Source organism: Oryx dammah, unplaced genomic scaffold (assembly GCF_014754425.2).
Source record: "Oryx dammah isolate SB20612 unplaced genomic scaffold, SCBI_Odam_1.1 HiC_scaffold_4, whole genome shotgun sequence".
In the NCBI taxonomy this organism is placed as follows: Eukaryota; Metazoa; Chordata; class Mammalia; order Artiodactyla; family Bovidae; genus Oryx; species Oryx dammah.
This window is the reverse complement of record NW_024070188.1, coordinates 628,778-643,851: the sequence shown is the minus strand read 5'-3', so window position 1 is coordinate 643,851 and position 15,074 is coordinate 628,778. Positions and strand designations below refer to the sequence as shown.

The window sequence follows — 15,074 nt, the reverse complement described above, 5'->3', positions numbered from 1 at the left end:
GAAGAAGGCGGTGGAAAAATTAGGAGTTCAGAATTAACAGATATACACTACTATATATATGACAGACAAGCAACAGGGACCTACTGCACAGCACAGGGAACTATATTCAATATTTTGTAATAACCTATAATAAAAACGAATCTGAAAAAGAATAGATATAGGAGTGTAAACTGAATCACCGTGCTAACACCTGACATTAACACAGCATTGTAAATCAGCTCTATTTCCATTTTTAAAAAAAAGAGATGCAAGTCTAAAAAAAAAAGAAATTAACGTTACAGAACTTAAAAAAAATTAATCTTATGGCTTATAACATCAAGTTTATACAGTCTGCTAGGTGACAGCAAGCTAATCCTCAATAAATACACTAATGGATATTACATAGTCCCTACCAGGCAACCTATATGCTGTAACATGAGTCTCCTGGACCCAAACCCTCAATCCAAAGCACACAGCCCTGCCTGCCATGGTCGGAATCTGAGATCTTTTGGAAACAACCCAACTTCTGAGCTAGTGACACGTGTGACTCGAAAATCATGTGAGACAGGTGAGCATCCACCCCACCACTGCATCCAGCCAGCCCTGGTTTTTTAAATACTTATTTTTTATTTATCTATTTGGCTTCTCCAGGTCTTAGCTGCAGAATATGGGATCTAGTTCCCTGACCAGGAATCAAACCCAGGTCCCCTATATCGGGAGCACAGAGTCTTAGCCACAGTGGAACACCAGGGAAGTCCCAGCCATTCCCGTTGGCATCTGCATTCAAACAAAAAGGCAACCATCTCAAAACAGCAATTGCTGCACATATTAAACAGTTCACTGTTATAGAGCTGAAAGTATCAGGAAACCTCGCTTCCAGTCCTGACCCTATCATAATACCACCTGAATTCAAACAAGTCACTTAGATTCTTCTTCCATCAAAAGAGGAGATGGATCTAAGTAAGAGGCTCGCTAAGATCCTCTCCAGCACTAAAGCCCTGTGAGATGTGCTGACGGGCTTCTCAGACCCCATTACATTGAGGATAAGGAGATGCTAAAATCTGATCCCAAAGTTCTCTGACTGAAGAGGGTGGTCGGTAAGAGACCATGTGAGAGGAAGGGCATCCCGGGAGTAGCCTCTAAAGAAAGAACAAAACAAGGAACTCCTCATATCAACAGCCTGGAGCCAGAATGTAATAAAATGCGCACCCCCGAGGACTGACAATAGCAGATCAAACGACCCAATAAAGTCACAGGAATAAAACAGCACAGAACTTGTGTGTGTGCATCTTGAATTTCACAAGAGACCGGGACATTCAGCTCTCGACTGAAATCTTTTTTAATCTTCAAATCAGAAAGTGCAGAATATTAATCTAAAAGGCCTGTTTCCTACTGGTCTGTTCAGTTCAGTTCAGTCGCTCAGTCGTGTCCGACTCTTTGCGACCCCATGAATCGCAGCCTGCCAGACCTCCCTGTCCATCACCAACACCTGGAGTTCACTCAGACTCACGTCCATCAAGTCAGTGATGCCATCCAGCCATCTCATCCTCTGTCGTCCCCTTCTCCTCCTGCGCCCAATCCCTCCCAGCGTCAGAGTCTTTTCCAATGAGTCAACTCTTCGCATGAGGTGGCCAAAGTACTGGAGTTTCAGCCTTAGCATCATTCCTTCCAAAGAAATCCCAGGGCTGATCTCCTTCAGAATGGACTGGTTGGATCTTCTTGCAGTCCAAGGGACTCTCAAGGGACTTCTCCAACACCACAGTTCAAAAGCATCAATTCTTTGGTGCTCAGCTTTCTTCACAGTCCAACTCTCACATCCATACATGACCACAGGAAAAACCATAGCCTTGACTAGACGGACCTTGGCAAAGTAATGTCTCTGCTTTTTAATACGCTGTCTAGGTTGGTCATAACTTTCCTTCCAAGGAGTAAGCATCTTTGGTGCATCAAATACAGCAACTATGTACATACCCTCAAAATGAACATACATGAACATATCTCTACTAAGTTGTAGTCTCATGTAAAAGAGTGGGACTATAAGTCAAAGAACTTCACAAAGGATAATGACCAGTAGCAACAGTCTAGGAGAAACTGGTCAATCACTCCATTCATTCATCCATTCTGTCATCCTACAAGCAAAAATGAGCTACTACAACAGGACAGAATAAAAGTGAAAATTAATCATATGGAAATCCTGTCTAATGGAAGCAACCCAAGTGCCCATTAACAGATGATTGGTTAGAAAGATATGAGATAGATATATGCGTATAGTAGTAGTTTGTCTCTCAGTTGTGTCCGACTCTTTGTGACTGTAGCCTACCAGGCTCCTCCCTCCATGGGATTCTCCAGGCAAGAGTACTGGAGTGGGTTGCCATTTCCTTCTCCAGGGGATCTTCCCAACCCATGGATCGAACCCGGGTCTCCCTCATTGCAGGCAGACGCTTTGACCTGTGTGTATATATACATATATGGAATATTACTTGGCCATAAAAAAAGAATGAATTACTACCATTTCCAATAACATGAACAAATGCAGGGAATTTTACCATTAGTTAAATAGGTCAGAGAAAGATAAATACTATGATATACTGTATGTGGAATCAATAATAATACAAATTAATCTATATACAAAACAGAAACACATTCATAAACAGAAAACAAATGTATTATTACCAAAGGAGAGAGGGATAGGGTAAGAGATAAATTAGGAATATGGGATTAAGAGATACAAACTATCAATACTATACATAAAACAGAGAAGCTGCAAGGATTTATAACACAGGAAATTTTACCCAATATCTTGTAATAACCTGTAATGGAATATAATCTGAAAACAGACAAATCACTATGCTTTATACATATGAAATTAACATAATATTGTAAATCAACTATACTTCAATTAAAGAAAAGAACTTGAGTCTTCAAGGAGCTCACAGTTACTAAACTGTGACTCACAGTCTATTAAATAAAGCAGTCATATTTTGTAAAACTACACTGATCAAAGTTTGGAAAGATGAAACAAATTCTGGAAAGTGATGGTGATATTTTTACAACAATGTGAATGTACTTGATGCTTGATGCTACTGAACTATACACTTAAAATGGCTAAAACAGCAGATTTTATGTTATCAACACCCTACCACAAGAAAAAAAAAGAGAGAGAGGAAAAAAAAAAAACTACATGAGTAAGTGCTGCAGTATAAATGTTGTATAAAAGCACCCAGGGAAGAATGGAGAATGAAGTGCTTGCCTTTGCCAGTTGATACTCTAAAATATCAAAATTCTAAAACTGACTCCCCCTTCCTTTTTTCACTGCACATGCAAGCAAGAACTTAAGATCTTCTCCCCACCAAAAGCAGCCTTCTTTCAAGCAGAGCTGGCAAAAGGATTTTGGAAGCCACACCCACAATCCAGAGGGGATCACCAGATGTTACCTGTAGAGTGTTTCGAGTTCAACAAGTGTCAAACAAAGATGAGCTTTCTCACAAATGACAATGGCTCCAAAAACATCTTGAGAGCAGTGGCAAACTCACCAGGGAACAGCTGAGTAGAAAGATAAGCAGAGGTAGAAAGAGAAGGAGAACCTGAAAGGCTGTAAGAAGCCAGGCGGTGCCCCGTTACCTGACCTTCCAGAGCAACCAGCTCAGGAGAAAGGAGATATCATTGCTACCAACAAAGGAACGATTCCGTGCAGGCTGCTTTTGAATTACACAACGACTTTACACCCACAGACTAGCACACAGGGCTCAAAAAACAGTGATCCCAGGCCTCGGGGCTACCGTGCCTTCTGCCTTCTGCTTCTTATCCGCTAGCCCAGCGCTGGCTGAAGATCAAAACAAGGGCTGAGAAACTGCAGCCAGCTACAGACCAAAGAGATTACGAGGTCATGTGGCTCAGGGGTTCCAGTGCCAGCTGTGCCTCCAAATCTCCAGGGAGGCTGTTGAAACCGAGTGTGCCCCTCAGATCTGCGTTAGGAAGTCTAGGCTGCCAGAGAGCTGTGCAGAACTACTCTCCTGCAGGGGGAGGTAAGCAGCCCAGTCTCACCACCAGGGCGCTCAAAGAACAAGTCAGGGGCTGGCCTTCCCCATGACCTGATACTGCCTCCCGTTGGAAGACAGAAACTGAAGAGGCAGAGCTGCGGGTGTGGAGCAGCACTTCTCAAACCACAGCCCTGAAAACAGACAGGATTTCCTAGAGTGCTAATGCTGCTGCTGCTTAGCCACTCAGTCGTGTCTGACTCTTTGCAACCCCATGGACTGTAGCCCAACAGGCTCCTCTGTCCATGGGATTTCCCAGGCAAGAATACTGGAGTGGACTGCCGTGCCCTCCTCCAGGGGATCTTCCCGACTGAGGGATTGAACCCATGTCTAAAATGCAGATCCCTAGGTCCCTGCCAGCAGTACTGACTAGCGATCTAGAGGTGGGGCCTGGGTTGTACAACCTGAACAAGAGCTGCCGTCAGCAGATGCTTAGGCACGCGAGCACTTGGGAACCACTGCTAAGTTTCAGCAGCGGGAACCACACCAACCTCTCTGGGAGGAAAGACAGGTTGTCTCCCCCTTCCCCTGAGGAAAGAGGGCACAGAGCTACGACATCCAGTAGCAGGGCTCTCTCCGAGACTCTGCCCTTCCTCCGGGTCCTCAGAGGACTGTCACCGATACCTGGAACTCTGGGCCAGTACAGGAACTCTACGCTGAGTACAGGGAGAAGGCCGTTTGGCAAGATCCCTCCTACCTCCTAAAAGCCTGGTGTTCAGACACCAACACCAGCCTCAAGAACCTCTAATACTGCCCTATGGGGGACTTCCCTGATGGTCCAGTGGCTGAGACTCCATGCGCCCAATGCAGGGGGCCGGGTTCAACCCCAGGTCAGGGAACTAGACTCCACATGCCACAGCAAAGACCTGGCATAGCCAAATCAATAAATTTTTCTTTTTAAAGCAGAGGAGGCATCTCCTGGTCTCTCAAATGTATTAAAAAAAGAAGAAGAAGAGGTCTAAAACTGCCTTCTAGTAACCTGGAATAACAATTTACAATCACAGATGTCAGAAAATTGGCATCTAAATCTGGAATATACATACAACAGAAGGTTATTCATTATTAAAAAGGAAATTCTGACACACACTTTAACACGGATGAACTTTGAAGACATTAAGTGAGTTAAAGTCACAAAAAGACAAATACTGCAAGAGTCCACTTATAAGAGGTACTTAGAGGAGTCAAAATCATAGAGACAGGAAGAGGAACGGTGGGTACCTGGGGCTGAGAGGGGGGAAATGGGCAGTTACTGGTTAATACGTACTGAGTTTCAGTTTTGCAAGATGAATAAACTTCTGGAGACGGATGGTGGTGACAGTTACACAACACTGTGAATGTATTTAATACCACTGAACTGTACCCTTAAAAACACTTAAGACAGTAAATCTCCTGTTATATATATTTACTACACACACACACACACACACAAATAAGGAGCAAATAAAAAATTTTGCAACTAGTTGAGAGAACTAAGGATACCAGTCAAAAGATAAAGCAGTTAGAAAAATACTACAAAAAATTCAAGGACAAGCATTTCCTAACTTTCAGAACAAATTATCTTCCCAGGAGAGTTAGGGAGTTTGGGATAGACATATGCACGCCGCTATATTTAAAAGGGAGGACGCACAAGGTCCTACTGTACAGGTTAGCGAACTCTGGTCAATGTTACATGGCAGCCTGGCTGGGAGGGGAATCTGGGGGAGAATGAATACATGTATATGTCACCAGGGAGGGGTATTACACCTGGGAGGAGCACCTCTGAGGGGAGAGCCTGGTGCTCCAGGCAATTAAGGAAAACCTGATGGAAAAGGCCAGGAGAGGGGGAAGGGAGCAAAGTGTGGGACAGCTGGGCAGGACGGGGATTGTTCTCGGGAGCAGTGCAGTCCCCAGTGCAGCCAAGACCTACTCTCATCCAGTGCAGCTATGCAAATTAGGCATGCACATAAATACCAGGCAGCAAAATCAGCTAACTAAATCTTACTAATTTTAAGAGGGTTTAAAAATAATAATCGTCAAGACTTGCTTTACAATACTGCCACTCTGATAATCTCCACATCACTACAAATCAAAGCTCTGGGAAATCCTGTATTTTTAATACACTGTCCTTCAGTAGTAATACTAAGATTATGCCATATTTTTTCTAGAGACAAAAATGGAATTTCAAAACACTCTCCAGAAAATAGGTATTTTCTCCTCCCAGAGATTTATACCAAGAATGGCCATTGTCTTGAAAAAATTTTGTTTAAATAATAAATATATTTACTCTATAATCATTATTCACAGCTAAAAGGAAAAGAATTTAATAATAAGCAACAGAGTCTTTGAACGCTGTGCAGGAGTCAAGGAAAGATAAAAAACCAGAGACCAAAGCGTGGGTTGGGCTGTTGGGCTGCTTCCCCGAACATTTCCTTGACTATACTGACCTCTGGTGGCCATTGGAGGGCTCTTTTTTTTCGGACTGGACTGAACGATATCTTTTTAATAACGGAGTCTATTTTCCCTTGGGTTTCCCTGGTAGCTCAGTGGTAAAGAATTCGCCTGCCAATGCAGGAGACACGGGTTGGATTCCTGGGTCAGAAAAATCCCCTGGAGAAGCAAATCGCAACCCACTCTAGCATTCTTATCTGGGAAATCCCACGGAGGATTTGGTGAGCTTTACAGGCTACACTTCATGGGGTTGCAAAAGACTGGGTCATGACTTAGTGACTAAACACTTTGTGCCTTAACACCGTTATCACCTAGGGGAACCCTTTCACAAGGTCTATGCATATTAAGTCATCACACTGTGCACTAAATATTCTACAATTTTGTTTGCCAATTATATCTCAATAAAGCTAGAAGGAAAACACATCTTAACACCAATAACAAGTTCCTAATGAATATGCCTGTCTTCAGAAGGATAAAGATGTTTATAGAATGTGGAAAGGGGACATTACATTTAGTAATGTCTTGAACATTATTAGTTCAGACCAATGACTGCCATATAGTTTTCATACATCCACATAACAAGCACACACTGACTTTCACCTTGCGCAAAAGCACTGTGCTGGGTCTCAAAGATACAGGGAAACAAGCCTCTGCCTGCCAGGTCCTGCCAACCGAGTCACAGGAATGGACCAAGAGATGCACAGCATGCTATGCAAACGTCCCCGAGGGCCAGGCCATCATAGACGATGCCTGAGGATAAACGCCAGGAGCCAGACAAACAGCAGAAAAGTGGCTTTCCAGCCAGAGGGAGCAGGAAGGCTCTGGGACAGAACAGACTGGCCAGTTTAGGAAACTTAGGGGATAATACATCTAAAGCATAGCATTCAAGAGTGAGAGCTCTAAAACTTGCACTGTGCTTCCTAACCCTCAGCTCCCATCCTCCTGCACCTGCTCGAGTCCCTGTGCTCTCCCCAGCCGCCAGGCCCCGGAGCTCTCCTCCACCCTCCCGCCCGCTACACCAAACTTCCTCATGAGAACCCAGGTCTCACGAAACACCCTGTCCTCCTCTAAAAGTTCGGTGTCTGTGCCACCCGGAGCTCACCGCCCCACTTTCTGCCCCTAACTCCCTGTGTGCTTTCTCATTTCCTCTGCAGCACAGCCTGGCCACCAGCCTAGCGTGTACGTCATCCCCACGCAGACGCTCCAAAACCATGTGCTGACTAAGGGGACTTAGTTCTGCTTTTCAGACGTGGCCCCCAAAAAATTCTAACTAAAGGAAATCTGTTTTCATTTTTTATTTATTAAGTACTTGGTATTTTTCCCTCAGCTCACATGCTAATGAATGATTATTCCTTCTAATAACGTGGTTCTCGGATGGAGAATGTGTGTGTGTGTTAGTAACTCAGTCATGTCTGACTCTTTTGTGACCCCATGGACTTTAGCCTGCCAGGCTCCTCTGTCCATGGAATTCTCCAGGCAAGAATACTGGAGTGGGCAGCCTTTCCCTTCTCCAGGGAATCTTTCCAATCCAGGGATTGAACCCAGGTTTCCTGCATTGCAGGCAGATTCTTTACCATCTGAGCCACCAGGCAAGCCCTCTCCAAAGGAGAAGGGAGAGGGTATTTTTCAAAGGGGACACCTGTCCGTAGACATCTCTGTTTGTCACGACCTGGAGTGGGGAGAAGCTACTGGCAGTTAGCGGGCAGAGATCAGAGACGCTGCTAAACGTCCAACAGTGCACAAGCCAGCTCCGCAACAAGGAAGTTTTTACTGTGACGTCAAAAGTGAAAAACTCTGTTCTAATAGGATTATTTTTTAAAGCTCCTATTTGTCAATTTATATATATTTTAATAAACTCCCAAAAAAATCAGAAAATATTCAATGACTTTTCAAACACCACAGAGTGATGCTCCAGAGAAAACCCGAGGCAGAGACACGGACGGCGTTCCAGTGCCCCTGTGATGCAGACCTCAGAGCAGGGGAGCTGGCAGAAAACACAGGAAGGAGGTGGAAGAGCCGGGCAGAAAGAAGGCTGGGGAAAGAAGACTGATGTGGCTGTCTAAGGTCACTGGAGTTTTTTTTTTTTTTTTTTTTTTTGCATTGGGGTATAGCTATGACAAACCTAGGCAATGTATTAAAAAGCAGAAACATCACTTTGCCAACAAAGGTCCATCTAGTCAAAGCTATATTCTTTCCAGTAGTCATGTACAGATGTGAGAGTTGGACCATAAAGAAGGCTGAACACCAAAGAACTGATGCTTTCAAACTGTGGTGCTGGAGAAGACTCTTGAGAGTCCCTTGGGCAGCAAGGAGATCCAACCCGTCCATCCTAAAGGAAATCAATCCTAAATATTCATTGGAAGGACTGACGCTGAAGCTGAAGCTCCAATACTTTGCCACCTGATGTGAAGGGTCGACTCACTGGAAAAGACCCTGATGCTGGGAAAGATTGAAGGCGGGAGGAGAAGGGGACGACAGAGGATAAGATGGTTGGATGGCATCACCAACTCGATGGACATGAACTTGGGAAAACCCCGGGAGATAGTGAAGGACAAGAAAGCCTGGCATGCTGCAGTCCATGGGGTCGCAGAGTTAGACACGACTTAGCAACTGAACAACAACACTAGCTGATTAAAAATGTTGTGATAGCTCCAAGTGAACAGTGAAGGGACTCAGCCATACATGCATATGTATCCATTCTCCCTCAAATTCCCCTCCCACCCAGGCTGCCGCATGACACTGAGCAGAGTTTCCTGTGCTATACATTCTTAGTTATCCATTTTAAATACAGCAGTGTACATGTCCATCCCAAACTCCCTAACTATCCCTTCCCCCCATCCTTCCCCGCTCCAGCAACCGTAAGTTCATTCTCTAAGTCTCAGGTCAATGCCGTTTTTAAAACAAAGATAAAGTAGATTAGACAAATCTCTCATCAGGAGTCATCATTCTGACATAAGATTTGCCAAATCATAGCTATGCACTCATTACTTAATTTTAAAATACTCAATGTGTGCAATAACTAAGTACAATAAACAACATTTAATCAGCTTTATACTAAAATGTGAAATGTTTTAACCTTCAAATGTTACATAAAAAGAACATGATTAAAACTCCAATATGTTACAAGACAGGCTAACCCACTGATAACAACAGCAAATTAAAAATAAATCACTTAAATTATCTAGATACCCATATTAATATTTTTTCTGTTCACTGAAATAAATGACTTTAGAGATCTTTTCCCCACCAGATTTATTTAAAACATTTTAACTTTCCCTTCCCCCACCTACAAAACGTATGTATACTCACATTTACTTGAACTTGGATGGACCAGTCACCAAGTATTGGATGAGAAGATAACTGGAAAATTTTGGAAACGACTCCAAGATCACTTTTTTCTGACAACCACTGCTGGATCAAATTTGACTTGGGATCCTACAATGAAAACCATGCATGTTAACTATATAAAACCCGCATGGACATGTGGATCCTACCTGGTTATGAATAAGGTCCCCCCCGTACCCCCAGGCACATGCAGAATAGGGGAGCTCTTGGAAATGCCAGCTCTATATTGGGCAAACTCTGGGAAATGGTGAGGGACAGGGAAGCCTGACGTGCTATAGTCCATGGGGTTGCAAAGATTCGGCCACAACTTGGCAACTGAACAACAAAAATACTACCAAAAAAGGCAAATAAAAGTTAATTCTTCCATCACAGTCTCCTGAGAATATGTTTATTCTGCTCTACCTTTTACTTCTTGGCACCGTATTTCCTTCCACATGAAACACTACAACACATCCATCTCCAAACCCATGCTGCTGCTCTTGCTGTAGAAGAAAATCTCATTGTGGGGATAAGAGGCTCCATGTGTCTGGCACTCAGCCTTCTCACAACTACTCACACATCATTCAATCACTATGATTCTCCTCCAGAGTAAGATTACCCTCACATGATAGCTGAGAAAAGTAGCCCCCAGAGAGGTTAGATAAGCCCTCAGCTGCAAACAGCTGGTCTGATATCAAGGCACCAACACATGATGAAATTGAGGCTTCGAACCTATGTGCCCTTTGATTCAACAAAAGTATGTCATGAAGGTACTTAACCAAGAGGATGCATGAAAAGCACCTGAGTCTTCCCGGGCTCTCCCAGACCACGCCCCCGTGCACAACATCCATCCAATCCAGCCCCAGCCCTGTCCCTTTGACATCTCTGCAATCTGTCTCCTTTCCACCCTCACATTCGGCCACTACTTTCTACCTCTTGCAGCTCATCTCTCTCCCCCAGTCTTGCCCCTCCAATGCATCTTCCCCACTGCCAAACACAAACCCGAGGCTGAGGCACAGTGGCTGAAACACCGGCACAGTTCCTGGCATGCAACAGCGAATAATTGGCTATGATCACAATACTGGGCCACCAAGTAACGACGGCTTCTATTTGCCTACAGAATGCGAGCTAGCCTCCTTGCATAGTCTGTTGCTGTGTAGTTGCTAACTCATGTCCAGCTGTTCTGTAACCTCATGGACCGTAAGACCACTAGGCTTCTCTGTCCATGGCATTTCCCAGCCAAGAATATTGGAGCAGGTTGCTATTTCCTCCTCCAGGCGATCTTTCTGACCCAGGGACTGAATACGAACCTACTGCTTGGCAGGCTGATCCACCAGGGAAGCCCTTGTACAGTTTACAGGGCTCAGTAAGTTGACCCCATCTACTGTTCAAGGCACATCTTCCTCTCAACACACAGATTTGATTGTAATTTGCTCCAAATGCCAGTGTACCTAAGCCTCTACAATTGCTGCATGGAAGGCCCTGCCTTCCTTGTCCAGCTGCTGAAATGAGCTCCAAACTCTTCCTTCTCCACAGGCCTCCAACAGGCAGAAGCCACCACTTCCTGGAGAAACCTCAGGACGTCTGGAGTTCACCCCCCTTGACACGTTATTAGTGCTCAAAGCTCTCATTTATTATCTAGGTTTTTTGGTGCTTTTGTCATTGTTACTTTGGGTTTGGTATTTCTTTGTTCCCTGGACTATGAACTCCTGGCAGTAGGGATCAAATATTTCTCCATTCTTAATTTCTATCCTCTGACTCAAGGTAGTGTTTCGGTCAGAAGAAATCTCTCTCCTCCAGCAGGAGCGAGTGTGAAAGTCGGGGTGAAAACAATGCTGACCACTGAGTAAGTGGTCTAGTAAGGCAGAAACCAACTGTTAAAAGCAAAGACCACAAGCAGGTCAAGAATCAGAAGGTCACCATGCTTGGCAAGCCCTGGAGCAGGCACTGCAATCAGAGCTGGCTCTCCCACCCACTGCCAAGGCGTGATACCCAGAGCTCAAAGGATCAAAAATGAAAAGCTAATAAATACATGCTATCGAGTAATTAAGGAAATGCAAGTGAAAACAATGAAAGGCCATTTTTCTTCTGTCACACTGACAAAAAGAAAAAATAATTCCCAGGGTTGCTTAAAATGTAGGCAAAGAAACGCGTACAGTCCACTGATGTATTACTTTGGTGAAGGTACCCGTTTTTCCCACAGCCCTATAAACAAAGGAAACCCACACTGAAGGCTTTGATGACCTAGAGGACTGAGGGGGTTGGGTGTGAATGAAACAAATCCGTCTCATTTCCCAGGCCGTCTAAGTCCTGGGCATGTCACCAACCAGGAAGACACGGAGAACGGAGAAAGGCCAGAGGTCCTTCCAGGGCACAGGAGGATGTGAACCGGCACACCACAGCAGAGCATTTGCACGTGGTCGCCTCCTGCTGGGACGCACACAGCACAGCGCAGTGTGATGTGAGCAGTGCCCCTGCCGCAGACGAACAGTCACGTGGCTGGAGATGCAAGGAAAGTGGTCCCCCGCGCTCTCTGAGTCGCCTCCACACGGTTCAGGCTCTCCGCCAGCTTCCTCCGCACAGCAGTGCCTGCTGCCTGTGCCACACCCTCTCGAGCAAAAAACTAACCCTGGCTAGAGAAGGCAAGGATCTCTGCCACTCTCCGGAGCCGCGGATTACGCACAAGGTGGCTCAGGGGCCAAGGATCCGCCTACCAGTGAAGGAGACAAAGGTTTGATCCCTGCGCCGGGAAGATCCCCTGGAGAAGGAAATGGCAGCCCAACCCACTACAGAATTCTTGCCTGGAAAACTCCATGGACAGAGGAGCCTGGCAGACTACAGGGAGTGCATGGGGTCACAAAGAGTCGGACGTGACTGAGCACAGCACACACACGTTAAGTGTCTAGCACGTAGAATTAAAGACGGCAAGTCACTGAAATGTGGCGGCCCCTCCTCTGGCCAAGGATGAGGTTCTGGGTTTGCCACCACTGCTCCAGGCCAGAGCGTCAGAGCACAGCCGCAGATGGGATGGACCCCAGGCCAGCCACCGTGCCCACAAGACCATCCACCTGTACCAGAAGCAACAGCCTCATGAGGAAGGGCAGCAGGGTAGAAAACACTGAGCCAGTGACCACCACACTGGCATGCTCAGTCGCCTCAGTCGTGTCCGACTCTTTGGGACCCCATGGACTGCAGCCCTCCAGGCTCAGAGCTCTGTCCACGGAGTTCTCCAGGCAAGAGTACTGGAGTGGGTAGCCATTCCCTTCCCCTGCAGATTTTACCGACCCAGGGATCGAACCCACGTCTCCTGTGTCTTCTGTATTGCAGGCGGATTCTTTACCCATTGAGCCACCTGGGAAGCCCCCAGTCACTGTTGAAACACTTATATTTCCATTGTGTAAGGACAAACTGGCTGCAGGCAGCCAGAATTAGGAGAAAGAAGCTTATATTACCATAAACAGGCCCCTGAAGCCCCTTTGCTTCCTGAGAAAGCCAGTCATTAGATCAGGGGAAATAACCAATGATCCCAGAAAAACACCGAAGTGCCTGAATATGCTATGATGGTCAATATTTTAGGTACACCCTACAGTGAGTCGTGCTTGGCTGGGCAACATGGGCCCCCAACAGTTGTAGATCCAAGATGCATTCTCCACACTCGCCTGCAGGGCGTGCTGTGCTAGCAAGTACAACTTTGTTCACATCAGGGGCTCTCACTACACTAAAGACCTACTTTTTTCTGGGAAATTTTTCCAAGAAAGATGTAGGAAATATCACAGTCTCTTGAACTGGGCCCAAAGGACGGTTTTCAGAAGGAGGAGGGCAGGGTCCCAAACACCGTGGGTTCCTGGTAGAATTTCAGTCTAAATTTTCCTCCCCAAAGCTTCCCTCGTGGCCCAGCTGGTTAAGAATCTTCCTGCAATACGGAAGACCTGGGTTCGATCCCTGGGTTGGGAAGGCCCCCCTGGAGGAGGGAAAGGCTACCCACTCCAGTATTCTGGCTTGGAAAATTCCATGGACTGTACAGTCCATGGGGTCGCAAAGAGTTGGACACGACTGAGTGACTTTTCACTTCACTTGACTGAGAGAGCCACCCATCAGCCAGGCCAGCAGGATCCCTCGGAACCAGAAGCAGCAAGAAGAAGGTCTCTCCATGCATTTCTGGGAAAGACTAATGTGTCATGTCAAGTCCAAACTCTGAGGGAGGAGCCCAACGCATCCACGAAACAGCATCAGCAGGGTTCCTTCTGGGTTAACGCCTAGAACAGATCATTTATCCAGAGCTGACTTTTACTCAATTGAGACAGTAAACAGGCAGATCTAATGCAAACAGCCAGACACAGACAGACACTCGCTTCCGACTCCTCCTTTTACACGGAGCATTCGGTATTTGTGGACAAAGGGTGACGGACAGTATGAATGGCATCCAGAAACACCATTCAGAGAGTTATATGAATTTAGACATGCTGTTCACTATGGTGACCTGCTTTACTCCAACACAGCAAAGGCAGAAATTCACAGAGCTGCAAATTCAGTGCCATTCAAGAAATATGCATTGAACATGCCAACCCATGTGGTATTTGCTACAAATGTATCTTGGCTTGAAGTTATATGTACACATTTGTTTGCTAGATTTCTGTGTTTGTTTAATTTATAACAACAACTACTAAGAAGAATAGGAAGATACTAAAATTAAAACCCTAAATTTACCTTCCAGTCTGTTATTCGTCAGAACATTTAGGGTAACCGATGTCCTGGGACTGAGGGGATTTTTCAAAAGAAGAGTCCCAGCAAACTGGGATGAGTTGCTCACCCTATTTCTATGCCATTGATCAAATGTCTAATATTCTCCTCGGCTTACATGTAGAAAACCAGGTCCACCTGGATCTTGGCCATCTGCAGCTTGGTTCTCACCAGAAAGCACTCGGTCTGCTAACCACACTGCTTTCAGAGTTTGGCGTGTTCCAGCAGCAGAGGCCAGAGACTTCCTGCCAGAAGGGGCTCCTACAGCTAATGTTTAGTGAGCATGTTCTACGTGCTGGACACAGTTCTAAACGCTCTACGTGAACTCCCTCACATAATCCTCACAAAGGTATTATTATTTTTACGCATTTTACAAATGAGGAAGCCAAGGCTCAGAGATGTTGATTCATTTCCTCAAGCTCACAGAGCTAGCACCTCTAAGCGCTTCTTAGAGCATAGAGTGATCCTTCTAAAATCTTAAGTTAAATCATATCATGCCTCTCCTTAGAATTCTCCAGTGAATTTTCATTTCCCTCACAGTAAAATCCAAGGTCCATATCATAGCCA

The 15,074-nt window shown here is 45.4% G+C and overlaps 1 protein-coding gene across 1 annotated transcript in view; it reads right to left on the bottom strand.

The window, feature by feature from the left end:
- LOC120862891 (CD109 antigen-like) overlaps window positions 1–15,074 on the bottom strand; it is a 143,541-nt gene that overhangs the window by 97,466 nt on the left and 31,001 nt on the right. Inside the window, exon 5 of the mRNA XM_040239044.1 lies at window positions 9,753–9,878. Coding sequence (XP_040094978.1) covers window positions 9,753–9,878 — 126 coding nt within the window. The remainder of the gene's footprint in view (window positions 1–9,752; window positions 9,879–15,074) is intronic.